Genomic DNA, 19,352 nt, shown 5'->3' with positions numbered 1-19,352 from the left:
CAGGCAGCAGCACCTTCTGGTAACAGCAACACCTTCAGCACCTTCTGGCGGAGGCTTGGTGCCGCTCGTGCGTCCGTCATCGTCTTCCACAGCTGGCTGCAATGCTGCTCTTCATCAGCAACGTGATGTTTTTAAGTGCCGTCCAAGTGTAACGCACGGATTTATCGATAAATTTGCTATTATAGCCATCAATGCAAGGCGGCGACTATATATAAGCGGTTCCCTGTGCAGTCCGGATGAAGCCCTCACCGCGTTCTGTTAAAAAAAACCAGGAGTTGCAGTCTTACGCTACACATGTTTTCGGTACCGCACCGACGTCGAGCTACCAGTAGAGTTTCAAAGCAGTACATGGCATGAGGTTGCAGCAGCGCGCGTCCAAGCTCTTTTTTTTTTTTTTTTTGTGGGACGTTTCCCCAAGATGGGGCCGCAATGCCGCGCGCACGACCCTTCCAAAACGTTGCGCGACTAATCCGCCAGGGCAGGGCGCATGCGCCTACGGCCGTCAAAAAGGCAGTTTGGTGCAGGAGTCCCACCCCTGCTCAGTGCACGTGTTGGCCGTGCGTGATCACGTCATGATTGTGTCATCCGTAATGGCTGCGGCGAGAAGTAGTTTTGCTTTAACTGAGTGTAATGTCAGAAACATGGCGAAAGCTGTCGAGGAGGAAGACCAATTCTACCGCAGCCCACATCGTGGCATTACACCCGCGGCTACGTTGCAATGGACGAACAATGCATTGGTGACCAGTTCACTGGCGACGAAAATAATCGGAATGGGCATGCGGTACTGAAAAACATGTCTACTCAGATAAAGATGAAGCGCACGGGTGGAGAGTTTTACAACTGAAGCTAGTCTAGTAACGTTGGGCATAGGTCACTGCAGATGCGGGACTGGGTAAGTACCGCTGTTCGAAGAAACTCTTCGACGCTCACTTGGAGTAATGGGTATGTGCCACGCAGTCTGCCTCCAATGATGCCGACTTGGGACATGCGCCACTTGGAATGTGCCGCTGTACCATGATGAAAAAGACCCTTAAATTACCTCTGATGCTGAGCGGAATCGAACGCATGTCACAAGGTTTCTTCAAGGACTGCATCTAGCAGGCTGCGCCACAAATGCAGTAGGCATGTGCCGCGTTTATCCAGCTGCACCTTGGATGTGCCACTCTTCAATGAGCATCTTGCCAACTCGGGAAAATATCTTCAGCATTCGTGGATGGCACCTCTTAGGGAAGAGGAGTCCCGCTGCAATACATGCCTCACACATGCCTCACTTCGACGGTGGCATTGCGCAGCGTTGCCATATCGATTCAATGCTAAACGCATTCCCGTTGACAGTCGTCGTGAGATGGGTTCCGCAGAATTTTATGTGCTACAGCCCAAGTGAAACACCAGAGCAGAACGAGACCAGCGAAACATGCATACTTGTATGCATGACACAGCAGTGCAATATTTGAGGCTTTCGAGTGGCAGTGAGAACGCGTCGCTTGCTACCATTGTCCGATATAAGTTGCAAAAAAATGTTTGTTTCGTGGATACCTTCGATAATGCGACATTCGGTTAGTTCGGCCGATTTTCTCGGTCCAGTGAAATTTGAATTAACGAGGTTTTATTGCACCGATTATCATTTATAACAATGGGCACTTGAATATTGTTATAAGTGGGTTCAATTGTATACCATTATAGGAGTACTACAGCAAATTCAGGTTTTTTCGAAACGTTTCGCAGCTTGATATGGATGCTATGTGGTCGGGAAGACTGTTCTAATGTGCAATGACCCGAGGCAATGTAGATTATTGAATGCTTGCATTTGAGCACATGAAAATGAGCCACAGTTTCTGATGAGACAGGGTCCAATGACTCACCCTTTCCGAGTGATCGTAGCAGACAGGCTTCGAAGGCGAGGGAAGGCCCCGGCGAGGCACACCAGCTGCAATGGGTTCACCTCGAGCACCACTAGCTGCACTGCCTCCAGTTGGCTGTTGCGAGACAACACAGGGTCCAGGCTATCTTTATCCAGCACCTGCGCAAACGGAGGAAAGCTCGAAAGAGTTCGCAGCAACAATTGTCCAGTTATCGTGCAGTCCAGGCCAGCCTGCGTTGTCATGTAGCACAGGAAGTCGAGAGCCCTATGAAATCTCATCTGATCAGGAAGAATTATGGAGAAAAACAAAAACAGATGTCAACCAAGTAGAAACATATATTAAAACTTGGCATTCCTGCCCCCACACGGGAGCCTTGTTCACAATGAAAGAGTAAGGAGGAAGGGCGTGAGGTTATATGCTATCGTATGCGATGTTATATCGCATGTACCTTACATGACGTAAGGCACATGCGATTTCCGCCACTTGAAGTCAGAGTTCGTGTCGTTGTCTGGATAAGTAGTGCCTCAAGATATGGGATCCTCCTGCTTAACTCTTCATCGTGAGCAAGGCTCCTGTGCAGGTGCAGAAATGTCATGCCCTACATAATTTTTCACCTAGGTCGGCAACTATTTCTCGCCAATGTATCTCAGTATAGCAAATTTTCTTGGTGGATAAATCGACTATGGAGACGTGACAATAAAAAAACTGCAAATTTTAGAAATCATTCTACAAGAGCAGTTTATAAGAACCACTTGTCCTGCAACAAGACCTATGTAAAACGAACCATTTCCTGTGGGAACGACAGATACAGAGATTTTGTGATGACTGAAAAGGCATTTACGAAGTTCAGCTGGAGACGGGCACCATGAGCACCTGGAGAATGGCCTACAAGTGCTAGATGGCTGGCAAGTGCCATTTAAAAAATAGGATAAGGGCATGAACAAAATTCGGCAAAACCATCTTACAATGACTGTCAACTGTTTTGCATTTAGCATTAGATCAATATAGTGATACAATGTACTGTCACCGTTGAAACGAGTTATGTACGAGGTGTGTTCAAAAAGAAACCGAACTTTCGCAATAGCGTGCCAACCAGCAGAGGGAGCATGCTGTGGCTACTGAGCGCATGTAGCAACATGTTTAGAAAACAAACTGCCATTTGCCGCGTTTCGCTCTGACCATTAGTTGGCGAGCTACAGCCGCTGAAGTGAGCCCATGAACAAGCTGTTCTTCAGATTGGTGCCAAAGTGACAATGAAGGAATTGGAAGAACAGCGTGTGTGTGCAAAGTTCTGCTACAAACTTGGGAAACTTTCAAAGAGACATTTCAGTTGCTTAGCCAAGCATACGGGGAGAACTGTTTGAGTCGCACACAGTGCTATGATTGGTTCAAGCGTTTTGAAGACTGAAAAATGCCAGTCGGTGATGATCCCAAGCCTGGACGACCTTCCACATCCACAGATGATGACCACGTCGAGAGAGTTCGAACTGTGATTCGCGCAAATCGTCGTTTGACTGTTCCAGAAGTCGCTGACGAAGTGGGTATCAGCGTAGGATCATGGCATGAAATTTTGAGTGACAAACTTGGGATGCGTCGTGTCAGTACAAAATTCGTGCCGCGTTTGTTGACTGACGAACAGAAGCAGACCCGTGTTGAAATCAGCCAGGAACTGCTCGCCGCTGCCAATGACGATGAAAACTTTCTTAAGAACATCATAACAGGCGATGAGACATGGGTTTATGGCTATGATGTTGAAACGAAAGTGCAGTCATCGCAGTGGGTGGTCAAAGGTTCTCCTCGTCCAAAAAAAAGCACGCATGAGTCGGTCAAAAACGAAGGTGATGTTGGTTGTGTTTTTTGACTGCAAAGGCATTGTCCATCAGGAATTTGTGCCACATGGTCAGACGGTAAACAAAGAAGTTTACCAGGGAATCCTAGCACGTTTGAGAGATTCTGTGCGCAGTAAGAGGCTTGAATTGTGGGAAAATCAGGCTTGGATGTTGCATTATGACAATGCCCCGGCTCACACGAACTGAACTCAAGAGCTCCGATACTTGTCGAGCTCAGCTGCCGTGCACGGCTACCGACGAGAGACAACTGGCTCGGCTGTGCTTGCATCGCAGCCGATGGCACTGCTAATATAAGCGTGTTTTCTTTGTGTGCAATTATTGCCAAGAGCGATAACAATGGTAAGAAAATATTGCGGCTTGTGAGCGTCGGTAATTCATTCCGAAGCGCCGTCCGTTTTAGCTTTGAAGTGACTGGAAAAGACCTAGCAACGATATTGGCGCCGTCGAGCGATCAGCGGCAGTGAGGCTACCGCACAAATGAGTCCCGGTCTCATCCTCTCTACGGCAAGGAAATTTCGCCGTTTGCTAGGAAAAGTGCCGTTGAACGGCGGCCCGCGAATGGCAAACGGCATGCGGCGAGTTACCATGCCAGTAACGGGGACGTGGAATCGGCGCTTCTCGGCTACCCACTGTTGCTGCAGTGCCAGCCCGTGTTCATGCGAAGCGTGCCGCTATAGACCCTGTGTTGCGCGCTAATCTAGAAAGGCCAACACTGTCGCACTCTGTTCGCGCAGCTAATCAGACCGCTAAGCACGACTGTGTTGGAACGCGAGCGATTTGGCACTAGCGTTGCGGGCTGCAATTACCGATTCGAAAGTGCGAGCAACACGACAAGGAAGAGCAGGCAGTGCGCGTACCTGCTAGCAGACAAACTGGAAGTCGTAGGTACTTGTTCGACCAATGGTCATCATCCCCGACGCTGACATCACCAGATTCACCCTGCTGACATCGTGACGACCGCTGGGGACACCGGAAAGGCCATGAGACGAGGACGGCGTTGTTTTTTTTATTTTGTGGCGCTGCAGCGTTTGGCATTGTTGATCGTGACGGCATTCAGAACTCGATGCGCATGTTTACTTGAAATGTTCAAAAAATATTTGAGGTGGTTTAGGGTCCCTTTAACATGCAATGCTGAAATGCAGGCGATCCCACGAGCCACGGCCTCATAAATAGCGCAATTCTTCATGCTCCACATCGTCTTGCGTCACGGTGCTCCCTCCACTGTCATAACAGACAGAGGGAAAGCATCCACAGTGCAGCTTATGGACAAAGCTTTTGAATTAAGCAACACCAGGCATCGCAAGACGACCGCATATAATCCGCAGAACAACAGACTTACCAAGCGACTGAATAAGACGGAATGTACATTGACATCCAACACAAAACATGGGATCGGATCTTGCCTTACGCGACCTTCTCATATAACACCGCCGTGCAAGAGACGACGCACTTCACGCCCTTTCGCCTTCTCTAAGGTCGCGAAGTCCAGACGATGCTGGACGCTATGCTGCCGAGTCAAGACGCTGACCTATTGACAACTGACGCCGAGGAATTTGCAGAACGTGACGAAGAAGCTCAGCAGCTCGCGTGGCTGCATATCGGTCAGCAGCAGCAGGCAGACGCACGACCCTACAACATCCACCACAGGGACGTGTCCTACAACCCCGGGGACCAAGTTTAGGTGTGGACCCCCATTCGCCGTCGTGGCCTCTGTGAAAAGCTGCTGAGCCGGTATTTCGGTTCATATAAAGTGTGCTGACGCGTCAGTGACGTAAACTACAAAGTTGTTCCGGACACATCACAGAAATGGAGTAGGACACAAAGACAACCAAGCTCAGACATAGTTCTAGTTTTGCGCATCAAGCCGTGCATTGTGCATCCGTAACATTCTTTCTTTTACTTACTTCAGTCCAGTAAGGACAGTGTCCATCATTCGCTGGAAAGTATCCGGGATAGAACACAAGCGGAAAGGAAGCACTCGAAATTCATAGAGACCATCTGGAGTCACAAAGGCTGTTTTCTCGCGGTCGCGTTCTTCTACCTCGATTTGCCAGTACCTGTTTTTTAAATTGAGAGAAGAAAAATAGTGGGCACGCCGTAGTCTATCTAACGAGTCGTGGATACGCGGCAGCGGGTACACATCCTTTTTAGTCACGTTGTGCTTGCAGTAGTCGACACAGAAGCGTAGCGTTCCGTTTTCTTTTTGACAAGAACGACCGGAGACGACCACGGGCTGTTAAAGGTTCGATGTCAATGATGCCATTGTCAATCATCTCCCGGACTTGCGTACGTATGACTTCGCGCTCTTTTGCCGACACGCGGTAAGGCTGCTGGTGTATGGGGCATGCGTCTTGGTACGTGATGATCCCGTGTTTAGTGATTTCCATCACTAAACACAGGATCATCACGTACCAAGTCTGGCGTACCTTGGAAGAATGTGCGAAGCAGGTCCTGAATTGAAGCAAGAGCTTGCGCAGTGCTGTCTGGCTATCGGTGGACAGTTCAGAATTGATGTCGAGATGGCCCAAAGACGTGTCTGAAAATGGACTCCGTATCACATGTAAGAGGCCGCCGGTGGCGTGAAAAAGAAGAGGAGCACGCGATGCCCGGAGTTCCGAACGGCGCGAGCGCGCGAACCGAGGCATAGTCGAGAGATGAACGGCGCTGTCCGTGGAGTTTCAACGTGGCACCGGGTCGGGAAGGTCACATCTCCAGCTATGTTCTGGCGACGGGAGACTTGGGGGTCTGGTTGAGTCCGCGACGCTGGCCGTCCAAGGTGTGGCCGTCGACCTCGGCAAGTTCGGGCGAGGCTCCTGGACAAGCTGCAGCTTCTCACGGCAGGACCAGGCACCCCAGAGAGGATCCCCCTTCTGCGGCAGACCGGCACGTTTGATTCTCCTCGGGACGCCACGTCGGCACTCGAAGAAGTTGCGACGCATCCCGACGCTAGGCCTAGGCAGGTGGGCCTAAGCTACGGCGAACGCCATCACTAACGGGCACATCACGGACGAGATACCGACGAGCTCACCACCGTCAAAAGAAACAACGCGAGGCGCAGACACCTACGACACCCTCAATGCTGCGGACGAGCCCGACGCAGGTTCGACAAGAACTTCGCGACGACGATCTGTAAGCCCACGTTTCCGATTGCGACGCAGCTAGGCCGGATGCAGGGTGGCTAGACTCTAACGAACCCGCGCTAGGACTGACCTAGAGACTTCTAAGGCGGAGCTAGGCTCCGGAACTGAGTAGCTGCTATTTAATCTGAGTTTGTCATTTAAGTTCGAGTGAAGATTTTTGTTAAATCATAGTTTTAGTTTTGCGTGCCGTTAGTTTTGAGTTTCAGTTTCAGTGTTGTGTGTTGCGTGCGTTCATCGTTCCTGTACGTATTAAATCCTCGTTTGCCATGCCGCCGGTCGTGTCTCTCCTCCATCGAGAGTAGCGCATGCTCGCAACTCTCCGCACTCCCAAGTAAAGGTGACAAATATTGGCGAGCCTGCCAGGATTGATACGGCCCAGTCACCGATAGTCGGGAGTTGTAAAGATGGAGTTGGAGCGGTTGGCGGCAGTAGCAAAGGATTTGAACATGACTAAGGAGGAGGCGATGACATTCTTTGAATATGCTCGGCAAGAACGGGATAAGCAGCAGCAACAAGCATGCGAAAATCATGAGCGCGAGAAGGAAATTTTAGAGTTGAAGTTAAAGTTGGCAGAGATGAACTCCGGGTCTCGCGAGGGGTCGATTTCCCCCAGGTCGGCGTCATCCGACTCTACTTCGCCCAGACCAAAGCAGATTTGCCCCAGGAAGTTAATGGCTCCATTTGATGAGCGTAGGGACGATTTAGATGCGTATTTGCATCGCTTTGAAAGAATAGCGGTCGGGCAAGGCTGGGCAAAGAATGAGTGGGCTAGCGCCTTAAGCCTGTGTCTAGTTGGTGAGGCTTTGAGTGTGTTTGGACGGATGCCCGCCGAAGAGAGTCTAGACTACGATAAAGTAAAAAACACTTTATTGCAAAGATTTCGGCTAACTGCTGAGGGTTTCCGCGAAAAGTTCAGGTCATGCAAGCCGGAAGACGCAGAAACTGGAAAACAGTTTGCATGTAGATTGACAAACTACTTTGAGAGATGGATGGAGTTGTCAGAGGCCGACAAGACATATGAAGGGGTGCGAGACAAGGTCGTAGGAGAACAATTCCTCGCCAGGTGCAGCGACAGTCTGGCAATATTACTCAAGGAGAGGAAATTAAAAACAGTAGAGGAAATGGCAGCGCACTCAGATCAGTTTGTAGAGGCGCAGGGTCTAAGAAATTTAGGAAAGAGTGGCAAGGACGCGCCGATGGCAGCAGTAGGGGAGACGAGGAATCGAGGCCCCATGAACAGGCAAGGGACGCCCCAAAGATGTTTTCTTTGTAACCGGCTGGGACATATAGCAATGAACTGTCGGGCGAAGGATAATAGACGTGGTCCACCAGTGGTTTGCCAGCTATGTCAAAAGAGAGGGCATGGAGCGCACGAATGCAGATCAGGATACGCAGACAAAGCTGCATGTATGATGAAAGGTAAAGAGGGTGAGCCGAGAGAAAAGAACATGCCCGTGGTGGAGGGAGAAGTTCAAGGACGCAGGGCCACAGTTTTGAGAGACACGGGGGCGAACACAGTATTGGTTAGGGAAAGTCTGGTACCATCCGAGAACATGACCGGCTATTCCAAACCAGTCATTTTGGCGGACAGGTCTGTCAAGTATTTACCAGAGGCGCGAGTTGAAGTATCAACACCATATTTCACAGGAGTAATCACAGCTAGGTGTGTAGAAGATCCTCTGTTTGACTTGATTTTGGGAAATGTACCAGGGGTGAGAAGGGCCGAAGACCCAGACCCTAACTGGAGGAGGACAGAGGATTTAGAGGAGAAGAATAAGCCAGAAGCGCCAGAAGAGGAGACACCTGAAGTAGAGGTAGCGGCGGCAGTACAAACGCGAGCCAGGAGTAAGAGTACTAAACCCTTAAAACCATTACCGGTCACAAACATTAAGGGGTTAAGCATCACAGCAGCTCAATTCAAGGAATTACAGGAGAAAGACGAGTCGTTGCAGAAGTGCGTACAGAAGATAGGAGAAATAGTACGAAGGAAAAGAAGTCGAAACCTGGTGGAGTTTTTCAAGAAGAACGACTTATTATACCGGAGGTGTGTCTTCAATTCGGGAAGAGAGGTTCAGCAGTTGATGGTCCCGAAAGAGCTTAGAGAGAAAGTACTGAAGTTAGGGCACGATAATGCAACGGCAGGCCACCAGGGAATAAAAGACTCTTTGGAAAAAATAACAGAAGATTTCTTTTGGATCGGGGTACAGAGCGATGTGAGGAGATACGTCAGGTCATGCGATGTATGTCAAAAGGCTATGGCTAAGGCGAAAAACGAGGAGAAGACTGGTGTTTACATGATTGCTGAAGGGAAAGACACAGGCAGACTAGATAGCACCCGTGACGTCGTAAAGAAAAAGCTCGCGATGGGAGAACTCTTGATTCAGAGTAAACAGGACAAGAGGATGAACATCCCGATCGAGGTTTATGAACCCGAAGAGCAGAAGAGGGTAGAGAAAGAAGTGGTTTCATCTCGGAAAGATAGGAGATCGATAAGAGACGTTGACTCCAGGGAGTACCAGGCGCTAGACATGATGGGACATTTGGACTCTTGAGAAAAAGAACGAAGGAGATATATACCCGAATAGCCCTAGACATGTAACGCGTAAGCGTAGAAAGAAGTTTCGCAAGAGGTGGAAAAAATAGGGCAGATGCAATGGTCAGAATCAAAAGGAAAAACATTTAGGAATGGCACGCGGAAGATTGCAGAACTTGTAAATGTGTATAGAGAGGAAAGAAGTGAAACAGTACCTATGTAGATATAGAGTACGTAGATTATTGTAAAACATGCTGTGATGCAAAGTTTATTCATGTAGAGTGTTTCGAAACATTGAAGTAGTGGACATTGTGAACAGTTGAGTGAAGTGCATTAGGTGGTGAAAAGTGCATAAAGTGAACTCTTAAACGCGGTGAACAGTGCGTCTGGTGAGTCGTGCGCAACAGTGTGGTGTTGTGTAGTGCATCGAGTCTTCAATGAACCAGCACCAATGTCACTACGAGGAGTCACAGTCATCACCTGAACGCCAAGAGTGAGCAGTTTTTTGAGAAAAAACTCTTGAAGAGGGGGCCCATGTCACATGTAAGAGGCCGCCGGTGGCGCGAAAAAGAAGAGGAGCACGCGATGCCCGGAGTTCCGAACGGCGCGAGCGCGCGAGGCGCACGAACCGAGGCATAGTCGAGAGATGAACTGCATTAAAACGGATAGGCGGGCTAGTTGGTTTGGCATCATAATGAAACTTTTGCGCACACAACACGAAACCACAACGAAGAAGTACACACGGACTAGCGCAGACTAACAACTGACCTTTATTCACTAAGAAAAACATATATATGGTCGCGACACGCACCTCACAATCACTGCACATGAGCACAAAGACGCATAAGCAAGATGTTCCATTCAGAGCAATAGTGTCGGAGCACAATTCGTGGCAGTTTCATGTATCGGGGTTTCTCCAAAAAATACTTGCGTCCTTGTCAACTAACGACCCATTTGTAGTCAAGAATTCTGAGGAGGTGGTTAGTTATGTGTCTGGTCTTAAAGAAGGCAGTTACAAAGGATTCAGTGTTGACATTCAAGACTTGTATTATTCTTTACCGCAAGATGCCCTACTACAGTCGGTAAAAGAGTGCATTGAAAGGGACAATGATGAAGTTTCTTTCCGTAACAGTAGTGGTATGTCGCTAGAATCGTTTCTTGAAACACTTAGCATGTACCTGAAGAGCACAGTTGTACAGTTCAAAGATACATTGTTCCGTCAAAAAAATGGAGTATGCATAGGATCCAAAGTAGCCCCTGTGCTTAGCACAATTTTTTTGAGCAGCATAGATAGAATTGTGATGTCCGAATTGGATAGCAAAGTTTTGAAAATATTCAGATATGTGGATGATTATTTGATTTTGGGCTCAAACACGGATTGGGCTGTATTCACCTCAAATGTGTTGGATACGTTCAGAAAAAGAGGCAAAGGCCTAAATTTCACTTTTGAAGAACCCACTGATAACTGCTTACAGTTCCTAGACGTGAAGCTCATATTTGAAATAAACCATGTGTGTTGGAAGTACTCCCCGAGAACAGAGAAGCCCTTGTTACAATATGCTTCCGCCCATTCAAGGATAATAAAAAACGGGATCGCAATGGGATGTTTTCATTCAGCTCTAACAAAAACCTGCACGCACAAGTTAAATGAATCTTTCCTAGAGCAAAAGTTTCGGCTGGAAAAGGCTGGTTACCCTACCTCGATTCTTCTGACTGTAAGCGAAAGGCTATTGAAGAAAATGAAATTCGTTGAGAAAGAGGTGCAAAAAAGCCAGGAAGCTAAGAAAATATCGGTAATCCCCTATATGCATGGTTTTTCCCATAAAATTAAGAAGGTGGCCGCGCTAAATATGGTGTCAAGATAGTTTTCTCGGCAAAAAACAAAATAGGGGGCGTGTGTCCGGCTGTAAACAAATTGTATAAAGACAGGCCTATTAGTGTCAGTAATGAATGTTCCAAGCGTTCTGATCACCAGGTTGTTGAGTGCAAAAGAAATGTAGTGTATAAGATCCCGTTTAAATGTGGCAAGTGTTACGTAGGGCAGACTGGGCGATGCGTGAACGTTAGGTTAAAAGAGCACTTGGCGAATTTGAAAGGAAGGCAGCTGACACATTTGGCATTACATTGTGCACGGTGTTCAATGAATATGTGTAGTCCTGTGTGTAATCAAACTGATATTTTGTATGTTCATCCTAATCAGACAACAAGAGAGATTGTGGAACCTTGGCATATTTCTAGACTACAAAGCACATGTGTCAGTCACCCTTCAATAGCATTGAATGACAAGGAAATTGACCTGATGAATAAGATGTGATAGCGCAATGTTTTTGTTAAAGGTTTTTTTTATTTTTATGTAATAGATTACAAAATGCCCTTGTGCTCATGTGCAGTGATTGTGAGGTGCGTGTCGCGACCATATATATGTTTTTCTTAGTGAATAAAGGTCAGTTGTTAGTCTGCGCTAGTCCGTGTGTACTTCTTCGTTGTGGTTTCGTGTTGTGTGCGCAAAAGTTTCATTATGAGAGATGAACGGCGCTGTCCGTGGAGTTTCAACGTGGCACCGGGTCAGGAAGGTCGCATCTCCAGCTATGTTCTGGCGACGGGAGACTTGGGGGTCTGGTTGAGTCCGCGACGCTGGCCGTCCAAGGTGTGGCCGTCGACCTCGGCAAGTTCTGGTGAGGCTCCTGGACAAGCTGCAGCTTCTCACGGCAGGACCAGGCACCCCAGAGAGGATCCCCCTTCTGCGGCAGACCGGCACGTTTGATTCTCCTCGGGACGCCACGTCGGCACTCTTGAAGAAGTTGCGACGCATCCCGACGCTAGGCCTAGGCAGGTGGGCCTAAGCTACGGCGAACGCCATCACTAACGGGCACATCACGGACGAGATACCGACGAGCTCACCACCGTCAAAAGAAACAACGCGAGGCGTCGACACCTACGACACCGTCAATGCTGCGGACGAGCCCGACGCAGGTTCGACAAGAACTTCGCGACGACGATCTGTAAGCCCACGTTTCCGATTGCGACGCAGCTAGGCCGGATGCAGGGTGGCTAGACTCTAACGAACCCGCGCTAGGACTGACCTAGAGACTTCTAAGGCGGAGCTAGGCTCCGGAACTGAGTAGCTGCTATTTAATCTGAGTTTGTCATTTAAGTTCGAGTGAAGATTTTTGTTAAATCATAGTTTTAGTTTTGCGTGCAGTTAGTTTTGAGTTTCAGTTTCAGTGTTGTGTGTTGCGTGCGTTCATCGTTCCTGTACGTATTAAATCCTCGTTTGCCATGCCGCCGGTCGTGTCTCTCCTCCATCGAGAGTAGCGCATGCTCGCAACTCTCCGCACTCCCAAGTAAAGGTGACACTCCGGCATGGTTCCAGCACTCTACGACTCGCTGCTGCGCCATCTTGCTGAGGTCATCCAATTTGCCGGAGGCCTTTCCAGCACTCTACCATGAGTGATCATACAAAAGCACAAAAGGAAGCATTCTCTCCTTTTTTCAAGTTCATTAAACAGCAGAATAAAGTAGTATTTGTCCCGACGGCAACGTGTCTTCATCAATGCGTCACCGCCGTCGCAGGAATTACAATACCATAGAAAAAGCAAACTCTCATATTTTCAAGTCTGCAGATCAATTGAGGTGCCCTAATACGTCCATATTTACCTTTTTTGAGAAAAAAAGTACTATAAATAAATAAATTTACACACAAAACAGGCAAACGATAAAAGAAAAAAAAATTAAATGAAGGCAAGCGCGTCTGGCTGTAGGCGTCTGTTGACTTCTCAGTACTCACACGCTCCTCGTGACTTTAAGCAATTACCTGTGAAAGGCGTCTATAAGGAATGAAAAATAAGAAAAAAAGAAACCGATAACGCAGCAAGACGCAGGCGAATAGCAGAACAGCGTTGCCGAGGGCACTGGGCGGCACGTTGCGTGCATGCGCATACTCCTGACCATTTCGCCGGTGCGTTCCGTTCCACGGCGCTGATCGGCTTTCCGGTCGACGGTCGCGCGATATTATTAAAAAAGCTGCAAGGGTGTACTTCGCTAGTATTGTGTATCGTATCGCACGCATGCACACCAGCAGTGGGCGCAAGCCGTCAGCCGTTGGTTGTACAATGACACACGGACCGAGTGCGCGACGATAAATAAAAACGTGAGTTCACTGGCTGTGTCGACGCTTCACTTCGGCAAGCTCAAAATGTGTCAGAAGTGGTGAAGCCTCACGAATTCCACTAATGGTGCTCAGCCGCGGACGGACGTCCTGGATCCCCCTCAGCTATCATGGAAAGCATTAAGCATCCGGAACCATTGACCACACCGGGAAAAGCTGGAAGCTGTTCCAACAAAGGTTTCAACTCTTCTTGGAGGCAACATCACCTGACAAACCAAGGTCGGGAGCGACGTAAAGTGTACTCCTTCTAAAGCGAAGATGTGATAGAGATCTACAGCAATTTTTCGTTCTTTGGGACGGAAAGCAAACATGATTACAAATTGTTCGTTGCCAAATTCCAGGGGTACTTCGGCGAGCAGGAAAACGAAGTTCCCGAAAGGTTTGCGTTTCGTATACGTGTGCAGCGGGAGGCTGAACCGTTCGAACAGTTTCTACGAGAAGTCAAGGAACAGGCCAGGGTCTGTAATTTCGGTATCCTAATCGATGACATGGTTTGGGACCAAATCGTTCTCAGAACGAACTCCCCGAAGCTGGAGGAAAAAATGCTCAGAGAAAACAAGTTATCACTGGAAAGTGTTATCGCCTTATGCAAAGGAGCCGAAACCGCGGCTCGCAAAAATGAGATATGGTCTAGGACAAAGGAAGCACCTGAAGCCGACTCAGTAACTGCGAACAGAAGGGCGGCATGTCAGTCAGCAAGGTTGCAACCAAATGCATCCTTCAAGACGTTGCCCGGCATACGGCAAGACTTATCATTTGTGCAACAGACCAAACCAGTTTGCCTCGTGTTGCAGAGGGAGAGCTAATATTGTGCAGCAAGGCGACAATGACTGATGTTTTGCATGTATCCGTAAACAGCGTTCTGACCTGGCACAACTGGCTTGTGAAATCCACATTAGTTGGAAGGAACATTTCATTCAAGGTTGACACTGGATCCCAAGCAAACCTCGTGCCTCTACCAGTTTATCACAAGTTAAATGATGGTACGCTTCAGTCAAATGGCGCTACGCTCGTACAACGGTGGAATTATCAAGCACTGTGGAGCGTTCGAAGAGCAAACTGAGGCCGGTGCAAAAGCCAGCGGATTTTTAAGGATGCTGTTCAAGTTTGAATCGTTTTTCATGTTGACACTTCTGACAAAAGTGTTTTCACGAATGGAAGCACTGAATACCGCCTTACAAAAAAGAGCGCTCAGGTTTGACCAAGCGGAGAAAATGGTGAAATCCGTCACTGCAAGCGTCGCTGAACTGAGGCAGTTTTCCCTTGGTTTGGGAGGAGGTGTTGGCAGAGGCAGGAAAAGTAGGAGTTGAGGACCCGTGTGTTCCAGCTGCTAGGCGAAAGAAAACTCCACACCGCTATCAAGAAGGTTCCTCAGCTCACATGTTCACATCAGCGGAGGACATGCACCGCCAGAGGTACTACGAAGTACTTGACACTGTACTGTCCTCGTTAAGCGACAGATATCCACCTGAGATGTGTCAGCATATGTCACACATTGAGCAGTTTGCCACAGGAAAGCAAGACGAAGCATACATGACAAAGTTCTACGGTGACGACCTTGAACGAGGACGGCTGATTTTGCCCAGAGACATGCTCATTGACATCGTAAGCCAACAAAAGTCGGCACCATTGCACACATTCAAGGACGTCGTGCAGATGTTTTCGGCGAACACCTGCGAAACCTTTTACCGGAAATGGCCAAGCTAACAAAAATTGCGTCGACCATACCGGTCTCGTCAAGCACATCCGAGAGGTCCTTTTCTTGTCTTCGGCGACTGAAAACGTACCTGTGGTCGACGACTGGACAAGCCCGTTTGAACCATCTGGCCATTTTGCACACTCACAAAGAACTTTCCTGCAAAATCAATTTAAATAAAATCGCCGACGACTTCATTACTAGAACAAGTGCCCGAATGAACACATTTTCCCTCAAGGTGAAACCATCCCATCAGACAACGAAATGATGTCTTTAATAGGAAAGAGAAAGTTGTCAACTCACAAGTTAAAGCTACCCATTTGGCTAAGAAAACAAAGCAAAAAGTTATTTCCAGGAACGAAAACGGGGTGCATGACAGGGCAAGTATGGTGAGGCCTTTTGGGTACGCAAAGACGCTTCGTTGCGCTATTTCTAAAGCTTCCCAGTCTATGCTGTGCTGTATTAGCTGCTCAAAAACGCAATCCACGCTCTTACTACTTCCTCTCGTGCCCTTTCCCACTGTTGAGATATCGTTGTGTCTTATTTATTTATTTGTTAATATGACTGTGTATTTCTGCACCTGATAATTTATTACTCTATAATCATTTATTCCGCCGCCGGGAAATAAATGAAACCAGTGGCATAAGGCATGCTTTGACAAGTAAATAAAGTATTGCGTCATGGAGTCACGTTGTTTTATGCTAATAATTGTAGTCATAAGTTGTATACAGAAATTGTTTTATATTGTGTGTTTTATATATGTTATGTCTTATCTTTTCAACTGACCTTTAGTCAGGAAAATATTTCTTGACTGTGTCTTTGTATATTAAAACTTTCACAAATAGTTACATGGCTGTTTTCATTTATGTGTAGTTGTGCGACTTATAGGCACAAAACACACATATCTCCCTAAAGGCCCAACCACAAGGAACGGATTACCGACGGATTTTCGGCGCCGGCCGGCGGCACGCGGCGTGGACGCTCAACGAGGTTTATTGACGGCTCTCAACCACAAGAGACTCTCGGCGTCGACGAATTTCAAGCGTGGCGCAATGTGGCCAGATCCTTGGCCCCGAATTTAGCCGGTCAGTTTTGCAAAATGTTGCACTAACAGAACAATTGTTTTTACTAAGCAAGGACTTCTTGTACTTTTAAAACTTCATAAAAATTGTCCGTATCTCTAGTGCCAACATATACGCTGGTTGTCTGTGCTGAAAAACGTAGCACCAGTCGCATAGCATGGATAGCATCACCAGCAGCTTCTGTTCCTAGCAAAAATACTTTCCGCTAGATAACGTGACGCGTAAATTCTACATTGTATGAAAAACTATATCCGCTGTCGAACGTTAAACACGAACGAGAGCTCCGATACTTGTCGAGCTCAGCTACAGTGCACGGCTACCGGCGGCAGATGACCGGCTCGGTTGTGCCCGCATCACAGCCGACGGCGCCGCTAATATCAGCGCATTTTCTTCTTTGTGTATAATTATAGCGAAGAGCGACAACAACGGTGAGAAAATATCGCGGCTGGTGAGCGTCGGTGATTCATTCCGAAGCGCCGTCAGCTTAAGCTTTCGAGTGAGCCGGAGAAGGCCTAGCGACGATATCGGCGCCGCCGAACGATCAGCGGCGGTGAGGCTGCCGTCGGTGCCAGGGTGACCACCCCTCGGTCACTGATTGGCCACTTCGCTGTACAGCTGCAGCACAAATGGGTCCTGGTCCCATCCTGTCTACGGCGAGGAAATCTCGCCGCTCGCGAACGAAACCACCGTCAAACGGCGACCCGCGAACGGCGTATGGCGAGTTGGCGTGCCGGTAACGTGGACGGGCCTTAAGTGTGCACTTCGGCGTTCCTTGCATGTCCCTGTCTGTAAAGAGTATACATCATTATCTATGATACCGTACAAAGCTGCACCACTTGCAATGGCCGGAGTACGCGCGAGCGATCGGCTGTTTGGGACGCAGACGAGGCACAGGCACTCGCGGATGACAACACCGGAAGCTCGCTTTGTAAATGGCCTCCGAGCTCACTCACATGGCACGGTGCACCATCTCGGAGGCTATATTTTGTTTGTCTCCTGCGTCTATCGCCACTTCCGCCGTCAGCGCTGCAGTCTGGCCTGCTCGGTCTTGCGGCGCCGACCGGCGGCGCATTGTTCTCCACGCCGCCGGCCGCCGTCGCCTGCCGCCGGCCGGCGCCGACGCCGAAAATCCGTCGGAAATCCTTTGCTTGTGGTTGGGCCTTAACGTGAATAACTTAATCGGCTTTTCGCATGGCTCATCCGAGAGACCAAGTCTCTTTGTGGTACGAGGGGACTCAGGTTATGAAATTGAACTATATATATATATACATGACCGCTTAGGCAAGCTGGTCGGGCCCCAGCCCCCCCCCCCCCCCCCCCCGGGAAAATGAAAACTTTCCGCCTATGGTTGTGGTCATACAAAGCCAAGGTAATGGCACCAGCTGGACCACGCTCCTTCTATGTCCGCACACCGAGCCAGAAGACACTACACTTAAACTGCCGACACTTGCTAGCAACGAAAGAAAGCTTCAGTCCCGATCTGTCAGCAAGTGAGTCAGACGACGAACAAGTTACCCCTCCGTTTGACAGCGCAAATACTCCCCCAGCTGAGTTTCCATTAGTGTGCGTGGGAACAGCGAGACCACAGAGCCCACCTCCAACGCCACCTAGGAGATCGCAGAGACGATCCAGGCCACCGTAACATCTGGCCTATGATGCCAATAAACGAGCCAGGCTTGTGTGAAAAGGGAAGATGTATCACACAAATGCGCACCAGCAGTGAGTGCAAGCTGTCAGCATGTACGATAACTCTTACGGACCGAGTGCGCTATAAATACCTATGCACAATCAAAAAATTGCTTCAGTGTTCACTGGCTGTGTGAACGCTTCACTTCGGCAAGCTCAGAATGATACAAGCACGATGTTCGTAAAAGAACTCGATTGTAAAGGCCATGTACTGTTATAGCACGTACAAAGATTCCATGTGTGATGTTACACAGAATGTTTGCTATTATGTGCACTAGATATTTTCCTGCAACAAGAAAATATTCCCCAGCTATTTCTGGAAAACATTGCTGTCACCAGCAGACATATACGACCTTCGATAGCTTGGAATAATTGTGCATTCATGTTTTATTGCGATAGCAATTATATGGACACTTGCACCGGATTTCTGCCGTCGGCGTCGTCGCCGTCGTCGTCGCCGTGGTCGTCGCCGTGGTCGTCGCCGTGGTCGTCGCTGTGGTCGTCGCCGTCGTCGTCGCCGTGAGGTTCCCTATAGATAAAATCTTCGCCGCGCGCCGTATGCCCGACAGGAAGCGTGCGGGGACGCGCGCTATCACGGAGAGCGAACGCACTCAATCTCCCACGCGCAAGCAAGGAAGCGGAAAGCCAGCGCCGGAGGGAGCAGGGGGGGGGGGGCACTTCTCTGCCAACAACCGCGCTCGTCGCTCGTCTGCAGTCTCTTATCTCTCCCACGCGCAAGCAAGGAAGCGGGAAGCCAGCGCCGGAGGAAGCGGGGGGGGGGGGAGGCGCACTTCTCTGCCAACAACCGCGCTCGTCGCTCGCTCGCACCGTCTCTTATCTCCACACGGCTCTGACCTTTAAGCGCCGTGCATTCGCAGTTCAGTTTCCGTTGAAGCGATAGACCGCACGTACCTTCGCCCGCTGCGGCGTATGCTTGCTGCCAGCGTTTTGACAGTCGTTGTCTGCTGTCATTCAGTGTGATCTCTTCGTGTTTGTGCGCGCTCACACCACGCTTGTTCATTCAGTTCGTAATAGTCGGGCCACATTTTCCAACGCACGCTACACACGCAATGCTGCCCGGATCGGCAGTGCAGCGCTACAGGTGTGTCCCTTCGCACGCGCTGCCCACGGGAAGCGCTTCTCATCAACACCACCGTTTCACACGCGCCTTCTCGTGGTCATCGAGTCTCTCTTCATGTCGGTCTACTTACGCCGCAGCACACCTGCTTGACATTTTTTGATTCAATGAACCCCTGTCCCACAAATTCCCTTCAATTTTTGTTTTCTCACCAGGTGAAAGCACTCAGAATTAGTGTACCAAGTATTGTCTGGGCC

General features: G+C 48.9%; 1 protein-coding gene across 3 annotated transcripts in view; it reads right to left on the bottom strand.

Annotated features, from left to right (window-relative positions):
- LOC119459390 (serine-rich adhesin for platelets-like) overlaps window positions 1-19,352 on the bottom strand; it is a 299,849-nt gene that overhangs the window by 50,163 nt on the left and 230,334 nt on the right. For all 3 annotated transcript variants that reach the window (XM_049671415.1, XM_037721183.2, XM_049671416.1), the window contains exon 14: window positions 1,863-2,020. In XM_049671415.1, the coding sequence (XP_049527372.1) occupies window positions 1,863-2,020 (158 nt within the window). The remainder of the gene's footprint in view (window positions 1-1,862; window positions 2,021-19,352) is intronic.

Source organism: Dermacentor silvarum, chromosome 7 (genome assembly GCF_013339745.2).
Source record: "Dermacentor silvarum isolate Dsil-2018 chromosome 7, BIME_Dsil_1.4, whole genome shotgun sequence".
NCBI classification, from domain to species: Eukaryota; Metazoa; Arthropoda; class Arachnida; order Ixodida; family Ixodidae; genus Dermacentor; species Dermacentor silvarum.
This window is presented reverse-complemented; position numbering and strand designations above follow the sequence as displayed.